General features: G+C 40.7%; 1 protein-coding gene across 1 annotated transcript in view; it reads right to left on the minus strand.

Annotated features, from left to right (window-relative positions):
• LOC142075037 (AP-3 complex subunit beta-1-like) overlaps window positions 1–24,898 on the minus strand; it is a 265,469-nt gene that overhangs the window by 146,544 nt on the left and 94,027 nt on the right. The window contains 5 exon segments of the mRNA XM_075136034.1: window positions 5,692–5,822; window positions 6,783–6,830; window positions 6,833–6,968; window positions 10,924–11,100; window positions 16,758–16,867. Coding sequence (XP_074992135.1) covers window positions 5,692–5,822; window positions 6,783–6,830; window positions 6,833–6,968; window positions 10,924–11,100; window positions 16,758–16,867 — 602 coding nt within the window.

Genomic DNA, 24,898 nt, shown 5'->3' on the forward strand with positions numbered 1-24,898 from the left:
AGTTATTGATCTCAAAGACTGCTTTTTTACAATTTATTTACACCCAGAGGATTGTATTCGGTTTGCTTTTTCTGTTCCTACAATTAACAATGATCGACCTATGCAACGGTTCCATTGGGTTGTTTTACCTCAAGGCATGAAGAATAGTCCTACCATTTGTCAAATAGTGGTGGGAGAGGCACTTTTGTCAATTCATCAACGGTATAAAAATATTGTATTGTATCATTATATGGATGATATCTTGTTGGCAGCTGAGACAGAATCATATCTCTCTCAAATTTTTGAGTGTTTGTCCACAGAATTACATCGATATGGATTTCAGATAGCAGCAGAGAAGGTACAGTCAGTTTCTCCTTGGAAATACCTAGGCTGGAAACTCTTTGAGTCACATGTGTGTCCACAAGCCTTGTGGCTTGCTACTACTGTAAGTACTCTGAACGATCTACAGAAGTTGTTGGGCACAATCAATTGGGTGCGACCTCTATTGGGAATTACCACTCATGAACTGTCACCCTTGTTCTCGTTGCTGAAAGGGGATCCTGATTTGGCATCCCCCAGATCTCTTTCGGAACCAGGCCAAGAAGCATTGCAACAGGTAATGGATAAAATTAATGATACCTTCGCACATCGAATCCGGCTATCGTTGCCAGTTCGATTGTTCCTTATTTACCACTCTTTTCAACCGTTTGCCTTACTGGGACAATGGGATGCTAGGGTACAAACTGAAAAGGATGCCTTATGCATTCTGGAATGGCTGTTTTTACCTCACTCATTTAGTAAGACATTGACCACTGCAATTGAAATGATCTCTCGTTTGATATCACAAGGTCGACTACGATGTCAACAATTGACAGGTCGAGATCCAGATGTTATGCATTTGCCTTTCACAGGAGATGAATTTTGGACATTATTACAAAACAGCCTGAGTTTTCAGATTGCAATGGCGGATTACGTTAATTCCATAGAACACAATTTACCACGCCATCGACTTTTGAATTCCTTACAGTCTCTACCACTACAGCCACGCATACTATTAAGTTCTGTGCCTATTCCACAGGCGCAAACTGTTTTCATTGATGGATCTGGAAAAACAGGTAAAGCTGTAGTGGTGTGGAAGACGCCGGGAGGACGGAAAACGTCTGAACACCAAGCGGAGGAGGCAGATCAGGCCTCCTGGTCTTCGGATGTTACTTGTCTACCTGGATCTACGCAGGTAGTTGAATTAGCAGCTGCTGTTCGCGCTTTTGAATTGTTCTCTCAAATACCACTTAATATAGTGGCAGACTCAGCTTATGTCACAGGCATAGTACAGCACATAGAGACTGCATTTATTCGAGGAGTAGATAATAAGCAACTATTTTCTTTGCTAGTACAGTTAGCACAGCTGCTGCGTGTTAGATGATTTCCATATTTTATTATGCATATCCGATTTCATACTAACTTACCAGGGCCGCTCATTTCCGGTAATGCTGCCGCGGATGCACTTACTCTGATGGCAATCCTGTCTCGCCGTTTGGAACAAGCAAAATTATCCCACGACTTTTTCATCAGAATGCTCGCTCCTTACGGAAGCAGTTTTCTCTTACAGCTGAACAGGCCCAGGACATCGTTCATGCTTGCCCGGATTGTCAGCGGCTCACGCCAATGCCAGTAGTATCTGCTGTGAATCCCAGGGGACTGACTTCCAATGAACTATGGCAGATGGATGTCACTCATGTTTCCTCCTTTGGTCGTTTGCGCTTTGTTCATGTGTCTGTTGATACCTTTTCTGGGTTTTTGGTCGCAACGGCTCATACGGGTGAACGTGCTCGTGATGTTATCAAACATCTTCTTCGATGCTTTGCGGTATTGGGGGTCCCCCGTAAACTCAAAACAGATAATGGACCTGCCTATGTCTCTAAACGGTTGTTATTATTCCTACAGGCATGGGGCGTGTACCATGTTACAGGTATTCTGCATTCCCCCACAGGTCAAGCAATTGTGGAACATGCTCACTCTTCCTTAAAGCTGATTCTTGAAAAACAAAAAAGGGGGAATCCGCTGGGAACTACGCCTCAGGAGATGTTAGATAAAGCCACTTATGTATTAAATTTTTTAAATTTGTCAGGGTCAAAGCAGCAATATCATTCGGCTGCTGACCGGCATTTTCGAACAGGAGAGGTTACTGAAGTGTATCCGAAGGTATTTTATAAACACTTAGAATCTGGTCTATGGAAAGGTCCGGTTCCCTTGCTTACCTGGGGATGGGGATACGCTTGTGTTTCTCTTCCTACAGGCCCATATTGGGTCCCTGCGAAGAATGTCAAGCCAGCGCAAGTGTTGGCAGATGGTCCAGAAAAAGGACCCGAGGAAAAACAACGAGAGGATGCTGCTCCTACGATGGTTCAGTAATGCAATCAGGTCAACATTAGTAATATGGTCTACAGTGCTGTTTTCTGTTCAGTCTTGTCCCACAATAATGCTATGGGGAATTGGCACTACCATGATGTTTCAGCCTGTGGAAGCTCACGTTTATTGGGTACATGTGGTGGACCCTTCTTTTTTCCGACCTTTGACATGGTGGGACGCGTTGTTACCGATTAGCAATAGTGATACTTTATGGTCAGGTGGCATTTGGGTTCCCCCATCTCTAGATGGGAAAAATGATACACATTATGCTAATGACACAATGTTTGTTTCTGATTTTCCTCCATTATGTCTTACCATAGATAATAAGTCAGAGTATTATGTGATCGTTGAAACACAGCAACACTTAGTAGCAGTGTCACATGGAAAATGGGCGAACCTTACAATGTTCACCATTCCTGGGTTGGCATCGAAAAATACTATTGATAATGATATGTTAATTGGTGACTTTGTTCCTGATTTTCCGCAATGCATTCTGCACAAACTCTCATCGATCACACAATTTGGTTGGAAGCCATGCTTGGGAGAACGGCCTTAAGAACAAAATTTAACCATTGGTCGTATTATAGATTGGGGCCCTTATGGGTCATTTTGGGATCCATCTTTGAATCAATCTGTTTTGCCTTTTCAGAAAGCCAATTATTCAATAGTCTGGCACAATGGTGGGTCCGCAGGACCCATCCTACAGATGGAGTACAATGGTTCATTTTCTCCGCCACAACCGAATGTGTGCCGTTTAGCTTTGCCCTTTTTTACGAGGCAACTATCTCAAGTATGGATTGTCAACAAAACACAAGCTAATCTGAGTATAATACATGAAATTAATGTGACGGTATGTACTACTCATCCTTATCTTTTTGCTATGACTTCGCGTGTATACATTACTCGATGCAATCACTCCTTTTGTATTCAGCTTTATTCTCCTTCTTTTAGAAGTTGTATATCTAAACAGGATTTTAATGAAACTGCTTATATTTTTCCCCTTCGACGTCAGGCAGAACTATGGATACCAGTTAATTTAACCAGACAGTGGGAAGGGGAGGATGGTTTGGGTAGATTTGTTAGAATTCTAGTAGAAGATATAGATAAGTCCAAGGAAAGAGCAAAACGATTCTTAGGTTGGTTAATTTTTGCAATTATTTCTGCTGTTATTATTTTAGCAAGTGCCACTGCAGCTATCGCTTCCTTGACACAATCTGTAAAAACTGCACATGAGGTAAGTGAGGCATTAACCAATGTTACTAAAGAATTCCAAATTCAAGAGAAAGTTGATGAGGAGGTAATATCTCAGCTACAAGCCCTAGAGGCTACTGTGATGTGGTTGGGGGATCGGCAGGAAGCGTTAAAAACGAGAGTTAGTCTGCCGTGTGATTGGGAACACGTACACAAATCTTTATGTGTAACCCCCTTACCATGGAATTCATCACAACATGATTGGACTTTTATTAAGCGACATTTGATGGGAGCATTCGATTTGTCATTGCAGCGAAATATTCAATCTTTACACGATCAGCTGCAGGATCAGATTCACAGATTACAGGAATTGACTAGCCAAAGTGTGTTTGACAGGTTACAGCAAGACTTGTCTTGGATAAATCCAAAAAAATTGGTTTAATGGCCTCAATCTACGCTTGTGGGTGTTTATTGGCATAGGGGCAGGAATGTTTATTTTGTTCCTAGTGTTCCTGCAGGTCCTTCGGTCTGTGATCTGCAACGTGCGCAAAATAGAAGCTCACGTCATGGTGACCCTACTTACCAATGGGGTGGTGATAAACAAAAAAGGGGGAGATGTGGAGAAGAATTGTTGAGTTGGGAGTTTCGGCCAAGACAGGAATTCGGCCTGTGCGCTGAGAACTAGCAGACACGCACATACGCCTGAGATAAGACCTGAACACCCGGCTTAGTTGTCTCCTCTGTAAGGAAACTGAAAACATCAAGAGAATTGTGTAACTGGTTAACCGTGAGAATAAGCGGATCTGAGAGCAGCCGTGTGGATCATTGCCAAAAGGAAGAGAGACTGTTTTTCTTAGTTAATAAGGGATACGAATCGGGTGATGATTGGGGGAGGCAGCGGGACCTCCCCCTTATGGTAAAGGATATATTCCCCTGTATTGTAACAATAAAGGATTCTGCGCATGCTTATGTGAGAGTCCGTGCAATCATACACCACACACACATTCTTTCATGCCAAGCCTATCATTTATAATCCCCTGCTTGAGTTAATTGCCTTCAGACTCTCCTCATAAAAGCTTTCAGAAGTTTGTACACAAATACCTCTTTTCCTGAAAGGTATATAAGAAGGTAGACAAGTAATATTAAGGTACTAAGGAGAAATGCTTGTTCCACCATATTGCTGTTTACTGGCTTCTGCAAGTCATACCTATTTTTTAGAATTTTCTCTACCCATTCTATTCCTAACATCTTATACACAAATTAATTCACATGCGATTTAGTGTGGAAGTTGGCTCGTGACAAGGAACACATGTTTTTTTGGGTATACCTGTTACAACAACATATCTCTGGGAGCACCATCAGCACAGTATATTCCAATACATTTCAATTTCTGTTACTGTTCAATAGCTTTCACTGATATTTATTAGGACTCTGGTACCTGATACATAAATCACAACTCTGGTACCAGAACATGACTCTGTCTCAGAGTTTACAGTCCAGTAACAAAAACCTATCGGTAGTAGAAGACTAGCCCAGTAATGTCAACAAATGACTAATGTACTAATAGATGACATTTTCCTTTTATAAACTTTCCTAATTCTGTTCAAATTATCTGAAATGTAAACCCTGGTCTCCTCCAAACTTTATACTTCGAAACACACATAATTTTTCCCCCTGCTGCTGCCTTTTGTTTATATTACCTAGTTTTTTTCTGTTTAGACTTGGATTTGTACACTAACAAACCTCCATTCACCTCCTACTTTGGTATTCTAGCAACACTCATCCTCAAAAGCAATTAACATACTGCAGCACAGCAAATATAAGAGGTGTGAAATCAAAAGTGGGATGGAGGGGGAAAAAAGTCCATTTAATCCACAAGCAAAGCAGAAGTGGCCTACAGTTGATCCACTTCTCTCATTGAAAAGAAAGAGTAAGCATCTTGTAGGTTTTCAAATGTTCTGTTTCCAAGCTAAAACAAACCGCATCAATGTTCACATGCATCAACATTTTTCAGTACGGCATACAGATAATATTTAAATACTTATATTTTAAGATAATATTCTATATTGATGAGTGCCTCCAGCAAAGTTACTTTTAACAATGACAACGTACTGACTCGGCTACATCAATGTTTTGGATGGAGGGGTCAGGCACCACCTCTGGCCAGTCAGACAGCTCCAGGTAGCTGGTGGCTTGGCTGTTCAGCATGTGAGACAAGGTGCCAAGCTGGAAATGATCCCAATCTATTAAAAAAAGGGGTGAGGGGAGAAATACACAAACACCATGAGCTCTACCACAAAGAGCAATCTTAATCAAGGCTAAAGGTAATTGCCATTATATTACCTCAAATGTCATGGAATAAATATAAACTAGGAAGCTCTTCATAGGTCAAAAAACTGATTTCAGTCCATAGATTACAATAATCTCCCCCATAATGGTCAATAAAAAAGCTAATCAGTCAGTGTGTTTAGAGGTGTTGCTTTGAAATGTAGCTTCTCTAAAAATTACTTTACTGTGAATATTAAGAATGACAGCACAGTTAAACAATCCATATACATGCCTTGGCACAAACGCATCCAGAATTTTAATAGTTTTTCCTTCAAAATGGAGCTCCTTTTAGAGCTTCAAAACTGGGATTAAGTAAGTATGAAAATTAAAATTGCAAATCATCACAATAACAGAGCATTTTTAATTAAGATAACCTGATAAACTTTTAATTTGAGAAGACAGACAATTGTTCTTTCTTGTAAAAAGACAGGGAAAACATACAAGGAAAATTATCACTTTGGAAAAAAATAATAAAAACCTAATCTATCAAGATTCAATTTATTTCAGATTCATAAAACATTTGCAATACTCACATTAACAATCTTCTATTAAAGTCCAGATAAAAGACTAGAGATATTTTCCTAAATCGAAGAATAGTTTACCTCAAAAGACACACCTCCTGTTATTTAAACCAAATTTAAAATCCACATGAATAGAAATGGATCAGTTTGTCAGGGTTTATCGTCAGAGAAATGGACTGTGTGTGCACCATGGAAACTTTGCTTGCTGAAAAGCAAGTAAGCAGAGCGAGTATCCTTGCATATTAATCATTTGTATTTGCTAAGTGACACAATTTGTGAGCATATTTGAAATAGAATAGGCTGCCACATTGCTTTACACAATGAACATTTACCAAATTATGTTGGCAGTTATACCTTTAAAAGGAGACTCAAGCAACAGGGTTGGTTTCTGTGCCAGAAATATTTTTTGGCATATTTGCTTAAAGCTCCACTCTTCTCATTTGGAACAATAAGCTGCCTAATAAATCTTGTATGGTCTCTGATGTCATAGCTTTGATCATACTTGCCAAGATTTAATACGTACTGGGTAGGCAATTTTGTCTGTGGGAAAAAACAGGACGAGAACAGAATATGTTATTTATGATTATTGATAACTCTGGATAAACATATTTAAAGAGGTAATAAAAATGAATGGTTATGTCAAACAAATGTTGTCCCACAGGGAATATGCATTTCTAAAACTGCAAATGGAATTCTGAAGCCAAAGCGTGTGTCCTCTTCTGTATTGGGGAGGTGAATGCTGAGTACCAAGAAGTAGCCATGTGCTAGATTATTAAACTGCTGAAGTGGAAAGAAAGGCATCATTAAAAAAATAATCATATATGGCAAACCCACTGAAGGGTCTACGTGAGGATAATGAATGTGGAAATACAACTAAAAACATGGCACTCAAAACTTAATCGGAAAAATATGCAGGACATCAAAACATCAGAGGGTATTAGGGGGCTGGCAAACTGCTGCTGCTGAGGTATGTTTTATGAAGAGATACTGTCCCTGGCACAAGCAGCATCTGCACTCTGACTGCACTCAGTTACTTTATCCTGAATTATGACCCATTAAAGCAGACACATGAATCACTGAACTGGATTACTGCAAATTATTTGCAGTGCATTTAGCTGTTACTTTTTCATAAAAGCAAGCTGCTGATGCCCTCTAAAAACAAGGATAAAAGACTTCTTCCATTTTTTTTTCTTGAAGCTTAAAGCCTCCCGTAATATCAGTCATTTATTTATGTAAGAGAGCAACTTATATTATCACAGCTTTTTACAGCATAATAGGATTTCCTAATTCGATGTCTGAGAATATTAACATGTTTTAAATAATTTTAATAATTCAGTTAAATTTTTAAAACAAATAAAAAGAAAATCAGGGAGACTTTCCCAGTACCTTAGAAATACTGTAAACAGAACAATAATGCTGAACAGACTTGTATCCATTAGATAAATTTGAAAAAAGTATGCCACTTCCTTTATATACAAGCAAACAGGAAACAGAGCAAAAATAATATACCATCATAAGGAAGTAAATTTTTAGTATATCAACTCAGAATGGATGAATAACACAGGGTTAAAAATGTATTGTCAAGGAGGATTTAATCTTGTTTATCATGCTATTGTTATAATGATAACGTAGTTTCAATTATGTGAGGGGAAGAATATGTGAAAAATTCAGTCAATTTTGTTATGTTCAGTTTAATAATTTCCACCTTGAGGATGCAAGTTAAAGTTTTTCTATAGATGTAAAAATACTTTTTCAGAATACTGATTAATTCCTGTAAGTGAAATACACAGTAAACAAAAACTGGTTTTAATTTTAACTGCAATATATGCAAGCATTTCACAAAAAACCCTATGGTACCAAAGATTTGAAGAAATTAGTCATGTTACATTAGAATAATAGTAAAAGCATAGTTTAAAAAACCTTTCAGTGAAACATTTTTTATTTCTTTTTTCTCTCCGATACCCGAGGATGGTTCTATGGAAAGATATTTTTTCCCCCAAGGTACTGTCTTAGCTCTGGGAAAGGGAAAACTTTCCTATATGTATTTTACAGCTTATTGGCAGCTATTTCTATATCAAGGTATAAAATTTTAAACTGCATCAGACAGAATATACATAATCTGCACTCATGCAGGACTTACGCTGTTCAATCTAAATGGAATTGGAAGGGAGTGTTCTCAGCATGGATTAAACTAAATGAGGAATACCTCCCGCAGCCTTTGCCATCACTTCTCCTCTGTAAAACAAAACAAGCCTCCTTGCTGTCATGGCAGAAAGCTCAGCAGAACGGATCACAAAACACAGTGGTGTTTGCTTATGAAGTGCTATAGGGATGGGAAAAGTTGAGGGCCTTGCTATCATGGTGGGCACTTTTTTGATGAGCATTGATGGAATTAGATAAAGAGTTCATCCTGAAAGACTGCATTTTCTTTAATGGGATGATCATCTCCATGATCCTTTCCCTCTTCCTCTCCCCTTTCCTTTCCCCTAAAATTTCTTTTCCATATTGTCCAATACAGATAAAGACATAACAAATTTATATGGAAGAATGCTCCATATCTGCAAGAAGTCTCCTTGCAAGCATCATAAATAGTATAAGTAGTTTTCACGAAAACAGCAAGAAAACACTAATTTTTTTCTTGTCTCATGGCAACGCAAACAAACAAGTTAGAGAAGCTTTTCTACATGGAGGTAGCTAATAGAAAAAATTCATTTTAATTAAAAACAAAAACCAAATTAATTAATACATATCAGTTTTTCCAACAAAGGAATATCCATAAGAAGCTGAAAATTATTTGAGCAAGTTAATTTGGTGAAATATGACAGAATCTGCACACCATGGTTGCTTCATAGCACAGTAAGAGTATTCTAATATATGATATAACACATTTATTATCATATGCCAACATCGCTTGTTATCTGGACATGCTCATTATATAGGCATAATATCACTTCTTTTATCCCCACACTGTTAGCATCTATTGCTATTGTTTGTACATTTTGGTTTAGCTAATGTGAAAAGTATACTTCAAGTCATCCTTCAGCAACATTTCTAGAATTTTCTAGTGGCAATAGTTCTATTTAAAAATTTAATGCCTATCCTATATTAGCAGTAATTTGCCTTTTGGTGAATGCTGATGAATTTTACCTGCCTTTCCCTCATGTGGGGAAAGAGGTCTTTTTGTCTGTTTGGTTGGTTTTGAGTCTCTCTCTGCTTGAATCAAGGGATATGCAACACTTAAAATGACTGTTTAAAAATGTTTTAAAATCACATAAAACTGGAAAAAGAATATCACAGAAATCATCATCTCCTTGTAGACTATGGAGTTTTGGCCATCTAGAAAAATCAGTAAATATTACATAATGGGCCAATAGTAGATGATTAAAATAATCAAACCAATCTTTCCTTAGCTCAGTCAGCATTTCCATTAAGATGAGCACTGACAGAAAGAAGTCATTACCTTTTGTTGCTGCCCCATTTTAGACTGTGTGAGCAAAGGGCAAGCATTCATTCTTATTTGAATGCATGGCAAGACAGTTCATCTCCCACATGCCCTTCAGAATAAAGTCTCAGAGGATCAAGTCTGCAGTTGGATATAGCTATCAAGGAACAAGAAGACACCACAGTTGCAGAGGTGCAAGATCCTGTGCTGTCAAAGCTGTTGTAAAACAAAGAGGTCTAGCAGCCCAGGAAAGTGTATACATCTCAGACAATTCCTTCTACATTTGGAAAAACTGTCTTTGATTTTACAACCTTTTACAGTGAAAAATTAGTGTCAAGATGCTATATTCCACAGCCAGAGAGTGATGAAGTTCACAGTGCTATCATTGAGAAGAATGAGGTAGCCGGCACCTCTCATAGCTATTGTTTTCAGTTGCCTGGAGATCTAAGTTAATCTTTTTGTATTATCTGACATTTTTACATTATCTTTATTACTAGAGATGATCAAACCCCACCCTCTCCACAAGGTAAAGTGAAATAGTAAGAAATACAGAAAAAAGGAAAGCAGTTACTATCTTTAAGATGAGCACTAATGGAAAGACATAATGAGGCCTTTTTCTGTCATCTCCTTTTAGATATCCTGAACAAAAGGTGAGCAGCTCCTTGTTCAAATTGACAGCACTCCCTTGAAAATTCTGGTCTTAGATCCAGAAAACAGCAAATCACATCTGGAAAATCTCCAATCTGTTATTAGTAATACAATTTACAAATCTTTCCTACTTATCTGAATTTTAAAAATCTACAATTTTCCCAATAAAGAGATAAAAAAGAGTGATCTCATCACTAAATTAATATTTACAATACAGCACATACTCAAAGACTCATGGTTAGCTTTAGTCTGTTAGATTTCCTGAAAACTGATGTTCAGCTTTTCTTTGTAGAATAATATGGACTAGTTTTGGTTACTTATATAAAAGAAATCACCATTGATCTATACAGACTGTACAAAAACTATCGTGACACTAAATACATACACTTCTGAGTTTAAGCTTACCTGCTTTGAGTTTGTTAAATAGAGTTTTGCTCCCAAATTTAAGATCTGCAACTTTACAAGGTCATCTTCGTTAGTGAAGCTCTTGGCTGTCTTTCTCAAAACATCAGGTGCAATCTTTGGAACCCATTCACAGTACTCCCCAATGAGCCAGAGAATGCTGGCTCTTGCTACCGGAACCTGAGAAAACATTACACACTCTAAGTTAACACATTCAACAAAGACTACTTGTGTACTTGTATATGTCTGTGTTCAGTAACAAGTTAAACAAAATACTGTTTAAACACAATTGCCGTGCAAGAAATACAGACCCAAATTTAATACTGTTCAACATGCCCACCATGGTAGATTGAGTGTACGTACACATGTAAGATGCAGATCCTGCCCCAAAAACCACACATTACAAGTTGACAAGACAAACAGAGCAGGAATGGAAACAGAGGCACACAGAAGTGACATGTTCATGTTCATGGTACAAGCTGGTGGCAGTCGGGAAGAGAATCCAAGCCTTCAATGTGCGGTTGGGAATTCTTGCCACCAGATTATGCTAAACACCATGTTGAAACACAACAGTGCTTTTTGTGACTATATTCATACATAAATGGTTTCCAACAATACAGCTTCCTCAACTCCTGCCCATCTACTTTAAAAGCACAAGAATTTCTTTAAGACTATTGCTATCTTTCCTTCACGTTTATTTAAACTTTTATGACAGTAGAATTCATATTTTTGTAAATGTCCAAGGCCAGCTGAACACAGAATTTTGGAGAGACAGGAGTTCAAAATTAGGGTTCTCAATTTCTGAATAGGATCTAACTCCTTAACTGAAAACACTCTGACCAGAAACTTCACACAGGTCTTATTGTTTTGGAGCTACTTGACTGTGTTTCACTGAAATAACTGGCAGTAGCAGTTGTAAGATGAACTCCCAGCATATGGCGCAGACTTCAAAAGCACAGTACTGTCACAGACAGCGGGAAAGCAGAATGGAACAGCACAGAAGGAAGCAGAAGCTCATGCTCCATGCAGAGTTTAGCTAGAAGTAGTTAGGAGTTAAATGAAGTAATATACATACACTCTTCTCAAAGGTGGGCTAGTCTATATTACCTGGTGGTCAAATTAAAAATTGCATCTGTGTTACATACCTCCCTGATAACACTGTTCTCCTTCCTTGAGAGGAAGGAAGAAAGTATGCAATAAGAAAATTCTTCTAGGCAGATGCATGTCTGGCATAGCATCTACAGACTATGGTGCTCTCAAGTTCTGTATGGACTCTTGTTCAACAGATTTTGAAATATTAGGGAAAAAACATGACTGTTCTATCCTGTCAAATGACTGACTGTAGTTTAGGAAAAATAATGTCAAAGGAAAGCTTCCAACTGTAATTGTAATTTCATCTAATTTTGCTGCTTTTTTTTTTTAAGTAAAAAACATCTGTACTAACACTTTCCATTACTCCCTACACTATACAGTGATATTTTTTAATAAGCTTACACTTAAGTCAGTGAGAGTTCTGCCTTAGGTAAGATTCACAGGAAAATAAAAGCTTGAGAAATTCAGCATTGTGGTTCTGAAAGCACTAATTCTTACCATCTTACAGATATGTTTTAATTACTTTTCCAGCATATGTTGGTAATTCCTATCTGAATATCTGTGTGTCAGAATACCTCTAAATAACTGAAATCTGAAGTTGCCCATATATTCTTATGCTAGATTTATTTTTCTTAAATATTTCATTACAGACTTGTTAAAAAATTAGAATTCTACAAGAGATCACCAACTACCCCAGTTTGGGCAGCAGCCTATTAGAAACATTCCTTTTCCTATTAGTGTCTTTTAATAAAGCAAAAATAGCTCACAGAGCAGACCAATTTCAGAAATAGTATTAATTATAAAAGACAAACATCAGTATTGTACTTTTCCTAGTCAAACCCAGGACTACACTTTAAAACCACAATGAAATATTTAAATGTACACTGTTTTATTCTTTAAATTTTTTTCCCTTGTATTAAACCAGTTTGTAAAATGTAATTCTTAGAGTAATAAACTAGATTTAGAATGTAAAATGAATAAATGAAACAAAGCTTAATTTGAAAAACAGTGACAATGGAAGACAGATGAAATATCTCGTTGAGACTCAGCCTTTTAACCAGGTGGTTAGCTTACTACGTAAATACTGTATATGTTAAACAATTTTGTGCAACAAGAATCAATATCAATTAGAGACTTTTTGAATCAAACCCTGAGTAGAAATCATTTTAATGAAAAGTATATGTGGAACTTGTTGCGAATGAGTGGTTTAGAGGCCTCCCAAAGCATCACCATCAAAGGTACTAGCAGAAAGTGATTTTAATAGAGATTTATAAAGGTGCGACTTAACAGAGTTCGATGGCAAGGTTCACTCTATTACTTACTACACGGATGAAACATATAAAGAAAAATCATGTTATGTCTAAGGGTTTATATCTTAGGGACTATATGCGTTTAGCAGCAGTCTAGGGTTCATTCACAGTTTTAGCAGCACTTAATCATTAACTAATCATTAACAAACTTTTAGCAGCACTTAATCATTAACTAATTTAATATTTATGAAGTGTTAGTAGAGTCTACTACAATCACGCTTAATTACAGATTATGCTTAGTATTAGTTCACACACAGAGACAGAAATATATATATATGTACAAAAGGTACCTGTTAAAAATTCCCCTCGAGTTCAGTGAAGAAATATTCACGTAAAATGTCTCGGCATTTCTCAATGGGCGAAGGTTGAGCCTCGAGGAGTGAAGAGTTTCAGCCCAGGTCCTGTCAGACGACGGGCCTCCGAATATTGCAGACCCAAGAGGTCGCGAGCTCTGAGAGGCATTCCACTCAGAGGGAGATACAGGGTGCAGCCCGCTGTGGTCCTGGAGAGCTCAAAGGGTCTCACTTAGGACCACCGTTTATAGGTTCGCAAGATGATTGGCTTTAGTCATCCGTAAATTTCCATCCTGGCTGCAGTCCCAGGTGGTAATTACTAAAAATTCTCAAGGTCTCAGTGTTGTTCCACTTGAGCTACGACTCAGATAAGGTGACACCTGGGCCAGGCAGTAGGAGTACGTTCCCAGCCTCAGCTATGCAGAGTTTCTGATACGGTCAAGGAGCGCTCAACCACCAGACTCAGTACACCAAGGCCACTGTTTCATGGGAATTTCTGAGATCAACAAGCGGCCCAGGAGAGGGGGGGAAAATGCACCACCACAGAACTGATGAACCCAATGTTTCCATGTCACTGGATTCATTTGGGGTCAAAAATCACACAATATTTTCAGACTTTTTTCCCCTGTTTAAGTCTTCCAGTCCTCAACCACATAATATCAAGTGCATGATCCTGCAGCCATTGTATCCAGGGCATTCAAAACAGCAAACAAGAAATGAAGTCACTTCTAGACCTTCATTGCCTTTTCCAGTATAGCTTAAGTAGGGACCTTGAATTGACAAAATTGCAGGAAATAATAATTTCATTATTCAGCCCTGCACTGCATTATCCTCAAAGGCAAACAGGATTGTAAATTACTTTGCCTGATATTTTATTCTATATGCCCTGAGCAAGTGGTTAAGTGCACTTTTCAAGCCTTAGTACCAGAAGGCAGTTTCTACTACCATTTTAACCCATTACCTGTCTGGAGGAAAATAAATAGTTAAAAAATAAAAAAATAAAACCAGCCAGACCCTCTCCCCTCAAAGCAAGATTCTGGTTCCTTACAGCAGTTAGAGAAAGACATCTATAAAGATTTTACAGATCACTCTAAGCAGCACAATTCAAAAGCTATTTTACTTGGAATCAGAAATGGAAAGAGGGATGATGTTGATGTGAAATGTCAGACCGGCAGCAAGAAGAAAAGCTACACAAGAAAGAATAGGAGTAAAAGACAAGTGTTGGTTTTTTTGTTTTTAAATGGTAGACCTTCAAGGACTCCTCCATTATTTGAACCTCTACACATAAAATTCCTTTAAAAAGGTTCTCCACTGATGAATACCACCTCCTATATAGTGTACAGGGTTTTATTCAAGCTGAATATTTGTTTCAAGTTCAGTGTACAGTGTCCCTGAACACAATGTCCCAAAGGCCACGTATTCCTCCCAAATGCTAGAACATTACTGTTGTGGTTTAACCCCAGCCAGCAACTAAGCACCACACAGCCGCTCACTCACTCCCCCATGGTGGGATGGGGGAGAGAATCGGAAGGGTAACAGTGAGAAAACTCATGGGTTGAGATAAAGACAGTTTAACAGGTAAAGCAAGCAAAGCAAAACAAGGAATTCATTCCCTACTTCCCATCGGCAGGCAGGTGTTCAGCCATCTCCAGGAAAGCAGGGCTCCATCACACGTAGTGGTTACTTGGGAAGACAGACGCCATCACTCCAAACATCCCCCCCTTCCTTCTTCTTCTCCCAGCCTTATATGCTGAGCATGATGTCATATGGTATGGAATACCCCATTGGCCAGTTGGGTCAGCTGTCCTGGCTATGCTCCCTCCCAGCTTCTTGTGCACCTGGCAGAGCATGGGAAGCTGAAAAGTCCTTGACTTCATATAAACACTACTTAGCAACAACTGAAAACATCAGTGTGTTATCAACATTCTTCTCATCCTAAATCCAAAACACAGCGCTATACCAGCTACTAGGAAGAAAATTAACTCTATCCCAGCCAAAACCAGGACAACGAGATTGTAATTATCAATCAAAACATTGCACAAATTTTCTGAAAACACAGGTGATTATTATAAAATAGGTAATACTTATTTGATATGTAATTAGCAGCAGTATCTCATAGCTTCTTTAGATTCTGGTTATGAACAATCTAGTAGAATTATATTTTCTTTACATCAGTTATGAATTTGATCATCAGCTCTTAGCAGCCAAAGATCTATTTGTTTAATCTGTTCAGTAAGCATGGACTGAGAAGACCACATTTCTTTTAATATTCCAAACTGCCAAATTCAACTATGGAAAATAGACGATTCAATGATTTAGAAACTATTTACTGCTCCATCATCAATAAATGTGTAATTATATGAAACTGAACAGTCCTATTTATAGCATCTACAGAAAAATAATTATTGACAGATCAAATTCTGTCACCTTTGGGGTATGATACAGTAGGTAGCTAATGGTCTTCAGCCCTACACTATAATTTAGGACAGACCACTAAATTTTTTATCAATAACTGGGAATGTGAGGAGAATTTGGGTAGTAAATATTGACATATCTATCCTTAGATTAAATTGAAGTTTAGGTAATAGACAATAATGCAAATTTTACTGTTAAAAGCCACAGAATCTTAAATATCCAGAAGATAAAAATGTGACTTCAAGAAACATTGCAACACAGTCACAGCAGCATGTCTGGTAACATGGAAAGGTCAGGTGATTTGGGGGTAAGGAAAAAGATATAGAATAAAGTTTTTTTAAACTCTACCCCAGATCAGTAAGATAACAGGTTGAAAATCCTCAAGTTAAATGCTGCTTTGCCCTTATTTTCATTTCAACTTACCCACTACATGTTCTAAAGGCTAAACCTCCATTTTTATCTTGGCCTAATGGTACTAGCAATACTTAACATTTCCGGTTATCTCTTTCAAAATAGCTTCCCAGATTTGAGGCACAAATTGATGCCATCTGATAACTTCTATTTCCTCTTCCTTAAAATAATGAAAAATTATATTTTATGAAAAGTAAAAAATAAAAAATTACATTGTACTTCTCTATATATTTCCATTTATGGTCCAAATTGAAAGGAAATGGTGTGATTTTTAACTGTAAACAAGGAAAATAATACACTGTACAAAAATACTCACTGTAATGTTATCCAAGAGTTTGGCCATATGCTTAATAATTCCACCATGGTGTGCTGGCTGGGTTTGCAGCAGTTTCTTAATGACAACACCACTTTCAGCAACGACAATTTCTGTTTAAGACAAAACAAATTATTAATTTTAAAAGCATCTATGCAAAAGAAAAAGCCATAAATAATTGATTGTAAAAGATGTTATCAGCTTCCAAAATATGTTTTGCAGAACTGAATTCTATTTACTTGATAACAAAGATGTAACCCACTCTACTAAGTAATACAAGTTCAGCTTCCAGAAGCAAGTTAAAAGTAACAAAAAGAGGACAGAGAAATGTTCTAAATGTAAAAATATCATCCTATTACATACTTTTTTTGAAATTGCCTTTTAGTAAAGCTGCACTTTGTTTTTTTCCCTTTCAAATTGAGGAACAGCATGAAAAACATCTGTTTTTCATTGAAATATGCATATTTATAAGTAATTTGCTATCTGCATTAAAAATACAAACACTTTTTTAATTTTCAAAAAGAAATATACAACGTTAAAAGTGAGAGCTCATTCATAAACAAGAGAAATAGCTAAACATTTCCTTTGCACTTTTTCACCTTCTAAACGGTCTCTCTCAGGTCTGTAACCTAATCTCTCATACATTCAAATGAAGCTTCTAAATAGCAAGCTGTTGTAAGATTTATGTCAATGTCATGCATCGGAGTGCTTAACTACTGTAACAAGTAACATTCACAGCCTGATCAACTTGTATGAAATGTACAATTTTTGAAGCTGAAAAAAACCCCACTGGTGCAGAGGTAAGCTTCTATGCAAGAGTAAACTCATGGTGTAAGGAAAGATGAAGGAAAGTCAAACATGGCCAAAGCTGAAACCAAAACAAAGACTACTGTGAGAGTTCAACATAATTCTATTTTTCATTTATACTACAAAAAGGGAGTAACTATTTCTCCTAAGCTATCAATGTTTAAAACAAAGAAAAAGCCTGACTACCATTCCTTAAACATCACAGAGGTATTCCTACATTTGAAGAGTTAATCTGACACATGGACTGTTCATTCAGCAATCAAGCAAGCTGAAGTTTCAAAAGAACAGTATGGGGAAGAAATCTCTAAAGTTTTTTGTTTGTTTGTTTTAGAAAGCAAACTTCTTTATGGAGAAAGGCTATTAAAAAGCTCTGAGTATGCATCATTAAACCATAAGCCTCTGATATGCTTAAATTTAACTTGCAGCTTTCAGTGTCATCCTTTATTTGACAAGACATCTCAGTCATTTTTTTAGACGAATTTCTTGAAGCAAGGTTAACATTGTATAATTAGAGAAAATCAATTTCATATGTCTACTTCATACAAGGTCTTGCATAATCCTACAGACCAATTTACTTTAGATCGTGTTTTGCCAGATATTAAAATAAGAAGAAAATTATCAAAATTTTAAAAATACAAGCTGGAATATTTAGAGTGGGGAACACTGGAATGATAACGTCCATCACTGAGCGTTTTGCGATACTACTTAACAGGGAGAATGGTTAAGCAAAATAAAACTGAACCCAAAAGACTGAGGTGGACATGAAGTCATTATTAAAAACACTTGTTGACAATGTGGAATTGATCATGATGTCCTGGTTTCGGCTGGGATAGAGTAAATTTTCTTCCTAGTAGCTGGTACAGTGCTGTGTTTTGAATTTAGTAGGAGAAGAATGTTGATAACACACTGATGTTTTAGTTGTTGCTAAGTAGTGCTTTGTCCTGGTTTCAGCTGGGATGGAGTTGATTTTCTTCCTATTAACTGGTATAGTGCTGTGTTTTGGATTTAGGATGAGAAGAATGTTGATAACACACTGATGTTTTAGTTGTTGCTAAGTAATGTTTACGCTAGTCAAGGACTTTTCATCTTCATGTGCCCTGCCAGGTGCGCGGGGGGCTGGGAGGGAGCGTGACCAGGACGGCTGGCCCGGCTGGCCCAGCTGGCCAATGGGCTATTCCATACCATATGACGTCATGCTCAGCATATAAGGCTGGGCGAAGAAGAAGAAGGGGGGATGTTCGGAGTGATGGCGTTTGTCTTCCCAAGTAACCGTTACGTGTGATGGAGCCCTGCTTTCCTGGAGATGGCTGAACACCTGCCTGCCGATGGGAAGTAGGGAATGAATTCCTTGTTTTGCTTTGCTTGCGTGCGCGGCTTTTGCTTTACCTGTTAAACTGTCTTTATCTCAACCCATGAGTTTTCTCACTTTTACCCTTCTGATTCTCTTCCCTATGCCATTGTGGGGGGAGTGAGCAAGCGGCTGCGTGGTGCTCAGAGGCCAGCTGGGGTTAAACCATGACATGCTTACACTAAGTCAAGAACTTTTCAACTTCCCATGCTCTACTGACTGAGAAGGCTGGAGATGCACAAGAAGCTGGGAGGGGGCACAGCCAGGACAGCTGACCCAAAGTGGCCAAAGGGATATTCCATACCATATGACATCATGCTCAGTATATAAACTAGGGGAAAGCTGGCCGGGGGGCCGCTGCTCGGGGACTGGCTGGGCATCGGTCGGCAGGTGGTGAGCAATTGCATTGTGCATCACTTGCTTTGTATATTCTTTTATCATTATTACTATTATTATTATTATTATCCCTTCCTTTTCTGTCCTTTTTTTCCCCCCCGATTCTCTCCCCCATTCCACTGGGGGTGGGGGAGTGAGTGAACGGCTATGTAGTGTTTAGCTGCCTGCTGAGTTAAACCACGACAGTCCTTTTGGCACCCAACGTGGGGCTCGACAGGTTGAGATAACGACAAATCTGACCAGAGCACGTTAGAAGAAATTTGTTATAAGCATTCACTATATTAATTTGATAGTCGCTGGTCACAATGTTGATTAATTTGCTCTCACAGTTGTGCTTGTGTCACGAATGAGTGGTTTAGAGGCCGCTCGAAGAATCACTGTCGAAGGTATTAGCAGAAAGTGATTTTAATAGAGATTTATAAAAGCACGACTTAACAGAGTTCGATGGCAAGGTTCACTCTATCACTTACTACATGGATGAAGCATACAAAGGAAAAGAGCATGGGAAGCTGAAAGGTCCTTGGCTAGGGTAACCACTACTTAGCAACAACTAAAACATCAGTGTGTTATCAACCTTATTCTCATACTAAATCCAAAACACAGCGCTATAGCAGCTACTAGGAAGAAAATTAACTCTATCCCAGCCGAAACCAGGATATCGTGTTAGAATTGAGTTGGAATGATTTATACAAAGGCCGAGGACGAAAAGGTTAAGGGAGACCCTCCTGTTGAGTCACGAGGTTCAGAGAAGACCCGGCTGGATCCAATCTTAGTCTCAGACTTGGACAACGGTTTATGTCTGATACAAAAAGGGTAAGGAGACCCTCCCATTGAGTCACGAGGTTGAGAGTAGACCCGGCTGGATCTACCCCTAGTCCCAGACTTGGTCAACGGTATATGTCTAAGGAATTATATGTGTCTAGCAGCAGTCCAAGGTTCATTCACAATCTTAAGATAGATCATAAGATTTTAGCAGACTATATTTGCTAGCAGGTACCTCCATCAATTCACACACACACGCACATGGATACAAAGATAGATAAATCTACAAAGATATACCTGTTAAAAATCCCCCTCTAGTTCAGTGAAATACTCACGCCAAATATCTTGGCATTTTTCAATGGGCAAAGGGTTGAGCCTCAAGGAGTGTTGCAGCCCAGGTCCCGTGCCAGTCGGCGAGAGTCCTCCAAATATTGCAAATTCGAGAGTTTGTAAACTCTGAGGAGCGTTCCACTCCGAGGGACGTTCTGGGGGCAGCCCACTGCGGTCCAGGAGTGTGGAGGAATCAATGTCTGAGAGTACAAGCAGTATCATAGCGTTGGTAAACAAGAAGCCATGGGAAGATGGGAAGTGAAAGAAGCCGTGGGAAAAAGGGAGATAAGAGGTGGCAGTTCACGGTTCTGAGGGCGTGACAAAGGTAAGGAAATTAGCGGAAGAGTGTCGAGATGACCTTTGCTTAGGGGATGTACTAGGGAATTCTTTGAAGTGCATACGTGGCATAATGTGAGATATAAAAAGGCGCTTGTGCTGTATAGTAAGGGATTTTCGTCTTCGTGCCCTCTCAGATGGAGTCCGTGTCCTTATTCGCCACAAATGGCGCCCGAACAGGGACAGGGACATTCTGTCTGAAGGGCCATAAAGTCGGCAATTTCCGATCCAGTGGCGAGCCCCCGCTGAAATGCAAAGTCGTTGAAAGGAAACGGGATAAAAGCCGTTGAAAGGAAACGGGACAAAAGCTGTTGAAAGGAAACAGGATAGTGACGTTGCGTAATCGTCTCTGCAGAACAGAGGTGAGCAGCGGGGGGCGGTAGTCATGGGTTTAAACATGACAAAGGAGGAAAAAACTGTTTGCAGGACCATGGAATTGATCCTGAAAAAATATCAAGTAACCATGGATCATGGGGACTTGAGACGACTCCTGAAGTGGGTGACAACCACCGTTAAGGGAGTCGATTCTACTAACATTTATGATCCAAAAATTTGGGATGAAGCTGGCACCCAGCTTTGGGATGCTGCCACTCGTTCGGACTCGGTGGCTGCAGGGCTGCTAGCGCCGTGGAGGACTCTGTATGAGACCCTAAAAAAGCATGTCAGTGCTAAAGACAAGCTGAGAGGTGAAAACTCAGGAGGGAGTGCATCTGTGGCCAAAGAGCCTTCTGCGCCCCCGGCCACTGAGGCTGGAGTGGTGACTGCCTGGGAGAAGCAGGGTAGCGGCAGTGATGATCCCAATCCGTTCGATCCGGGACCGGTCGACCCAGAGAAAGAGCCGGATTTATATCCCCCGCATCTGCATGATGTGTGGAAGGGGATTCAAAGGGAGGCAGAGAAAGAAGGGGACTCTGACCTCGCGGCTAAGCTCCGTGAGGTCCGGGCGTTCCCGGTGATTTATGAAGCTCATCAAAGGCCCCGGTGGGAGGGTCTGAATTTCCAAGTAGTGAACGAGTTGAGAAGGGGAGTGATTGAATTTGGCCTCAGTGCCCCCTACTCTGCGAACATGCTAGGGTCAGTCATGAGGAGTTATACGTTATGTCCGCACGATTGTAAAACACTGGCGCAATTGTTGCTCTCCTCTGCTCAGTTTATGCTCTGGAATGGGGAGTGGCGGTGACTCTGTGAGGCAAAAGCCCTGGAATATTTGGAGCGTCCCGCGACAGATCCAGTGAGATTCTTGGGAGTTGACGCATTGGTAGGAGAGGGTCGATATGCCACTGCCCATGCCCAGGCACAACTCCCAATGGAAGCCCTAAATGATTCATAGAATCTTGCCTACCTAGCATTTATGAAGGTCCCCGATGTAGGGAAGCCCCAGCGCTCGTTTGCTAATATTAGGCAGGGACCGCAGGAACCGTATATGAAATTTATCGAGACATTAAAAGATGCTTTGGACAAACAAGTAGAGAATGAGGAAGCGCGGCAAATATTATTACAAAAATTGGCGATTGAAAATGCTAACGCGGATTGCCAGAAGGTGCTCCGTCCGTTAAAAAACCCTACGGTAGTTCAAATGATAGAGGAATGCAACCGTGTGGGGACCACGGAGCACCAGGCTGTGGCGATGGCTGCTGCTTTTGCAAACTTTAAGTTTAGTCAACAGACGTGCTTCACCTGTGACCGTCCCGGTCACTTTAAGAGACAGTGCCCACAGGCAGGCAGGCGGAGGCGGGAACCGTCTGACTCACAACTGGGAACGTGTCCAAAATGTAGGAAGGGCCTGCACTTTGCGAATCAATGCCGGTCGCGGTGTGATAAAGACGGTCAGCCTATCCAGGGAAACGGTTGCAGGAGCGCGGGGAGGGGCCGCACGATGATACAAGTAGCCCCCCATGCGATGATGGAAACTGCCCCCAGCCCCCCGCTGGCATCCATGCCTCCGAATTATCCGCCCAGACACAGGGAAGTGCCGGTGTGGACTTGGCCCCCTCCCACCCAGTGAACCTGACTTCTACGGCTGTTCAAGCGGTGCCCACCGGAGTGTGGGGGCCACTAGGTGGCAGTAACAGCGCGCTCTTATTGGGACGTTCATCCGCCACGTTACAGGGCTTGTTCGTTCTCCCTGGGGTTATCGATGCAGGCTATACGGGAGAAATTAAAATCATGTTGTGGACGCCTACTCCGCCCTGTTACGTGCCGGCAGGAGCACGAATAGCACAGCTCGTCTACTTTCGAGCTGCCCCTCCTGCGGCGGAGCCTCAGGAACGGGCGGGTGAAGGTTTTGGTTCCACCGGAACGCCACAACTCTGGTGGGCGCAGCCTGTCGCTGCGGGGCGACCGCAACTGACTTGCTGCCTGTTAGGCGGTGGCCCTCAGCAGTCTGTGCGCATCAGCGGCCTTATTGATACCGGAGCTGACGTGACAGTCATTGCGCAGTCACACTGGCCAGCTCAATGGCCGACGAAACAGGTCCTTACAGGTATCAGAGGGCAAACAGCACCACTGCAGAGTGTTCAATTAATTCAAATCGAGGGACCGGAGGGTCGGCGGGCCAATGTCCGACCGTTCGTTCTTCCGGCCCCTCTCACACTGTGGGGATGAGATTGTTTGTCACAATGGGGAATCATGCTGGGGACAAATTTATCCTAGGGGCTACTGATCGGCAGCACACCCTGAAGTTGCAATGGTCCTGTGAAAAGCCTATATGGGTGGATCAGTGGCCCCTCCCCACGGACAAGCTGCATCACTTGCAGGACCTAGTTGCTGAGCAGCTGCGCGCTGGGCACATTGTGCCATCCACGAGCCCATGGAACTCACCAGTTTTTGTCATCCGGAAGAAATCAGGAAAGTGGAGGCTCCTTCACGATCTAAGACGTATAAATGAGGCTATAGAGGACATGGGAGCTCTACAGCCAGGTCTCCCTTCAACAACCATGATACCTATGAACTGGCACATCACTATAATAGACCTTAAGGACTGTTTTTTTACCATTCCGCTACACCCAGATGACGTGCTGCGGTTTGCTTTTACTGTACCCGTGACCAATGTAGCCCAGCCGAGTCAACGGTACCATTGGACGGTGCTCCCGCAAGGCATGAAAAATAGTCCCACCATATGTCAGTGGTTCGTGGCACGGGCCCTTAGTCCAGCCCGCGCCCAATTGCCTGAAGTCGTAATTTATCATTATATGGATGATATCCTTGTAGCAACCCCCTCTGAGGCCATGATACGAGGGGCCATGGAGGTTGTTGTAACAAGCCTCCAGCATAACGGCTTGATAGTTGCCCCAGAAAAGGTGCAGCAGACCGCTCCCTGGAAATATCTAGGGTGGCGCATTACTGAGCAAACTGTGATACCGCAAGGGCTCAAGATCGGTAGTCAGGTCCACACCCTGACTGATTTGCAGAAATTATTGGGCACCATCAATTGGGTAAGGCCTCTGTTGGGAATCAACAACGAGCTGTTGAGACCTCTGTTTAATTTGCTAAAAGGTGATCCTGCATTGGGGTCTCGACGAACGTTAACCCCCGAGGCTCAGCAAGCGTTGCAGCGGATTGCTACAATGATATCGGCTCGGCAAGCACAGCACTGTGATCCAGAGCTTCCTTTTCAGTTAGCAATAGTGAACGCTGACTTCCAACCATATGGTTTGTTGTTTCAATGGAAGCCAACACCCAGCGGCGAACAGTTGTTGGTCATAGAATGGGTGTTTCTTCCCCATCAATTTCGAAAAACCATCACCACTAGAGCAGAAATGTTTGCATCCCTGGTCATGAGAGGGAGGCAACGGTTGATAGCGCTGTGCGGAAAAGAGCCGCATACCATTTACATTGCTGTCGTGATGCCTATGTTAACTTGGTTGATGCAAATGTCTGTACCTTTTCAAATGGCTATGGAAGGTTTTACAGGAGCGATTTCTATTCACCCACCCAGTCATAAATGGCTGCAGTCCCTGCTACCACTGCAGCAATTGCCGAAATGTAGCGTGACCCCTTTGGACGCTCTAACGGTCTTCACGGATGGGTCCGGGCGCACGGGTAAGTCTGTCCTTGTCTGGAAAGACGATCACGATCAATGGCAATCTGATATCCGGAAACAAGACGGTTCACCACAAATCGTGGAATTGGCGGCAGTGGTACGAGTGTTTGAAAAATGGCAATG

The sequence above is a fragment of the Calonectris borealis genome, chromosome W (genome assembly GCF_964195595.1).
Source record: "Calonectris borealis chromosome W, bCalBor7.hap1.2, whole genome shotgun sequence".
NCBI lineage: Eukaryota > Metazoa > Chordata > Aves > Procellariiformes > Procellariidae > Calonectris > Calonectris borealis.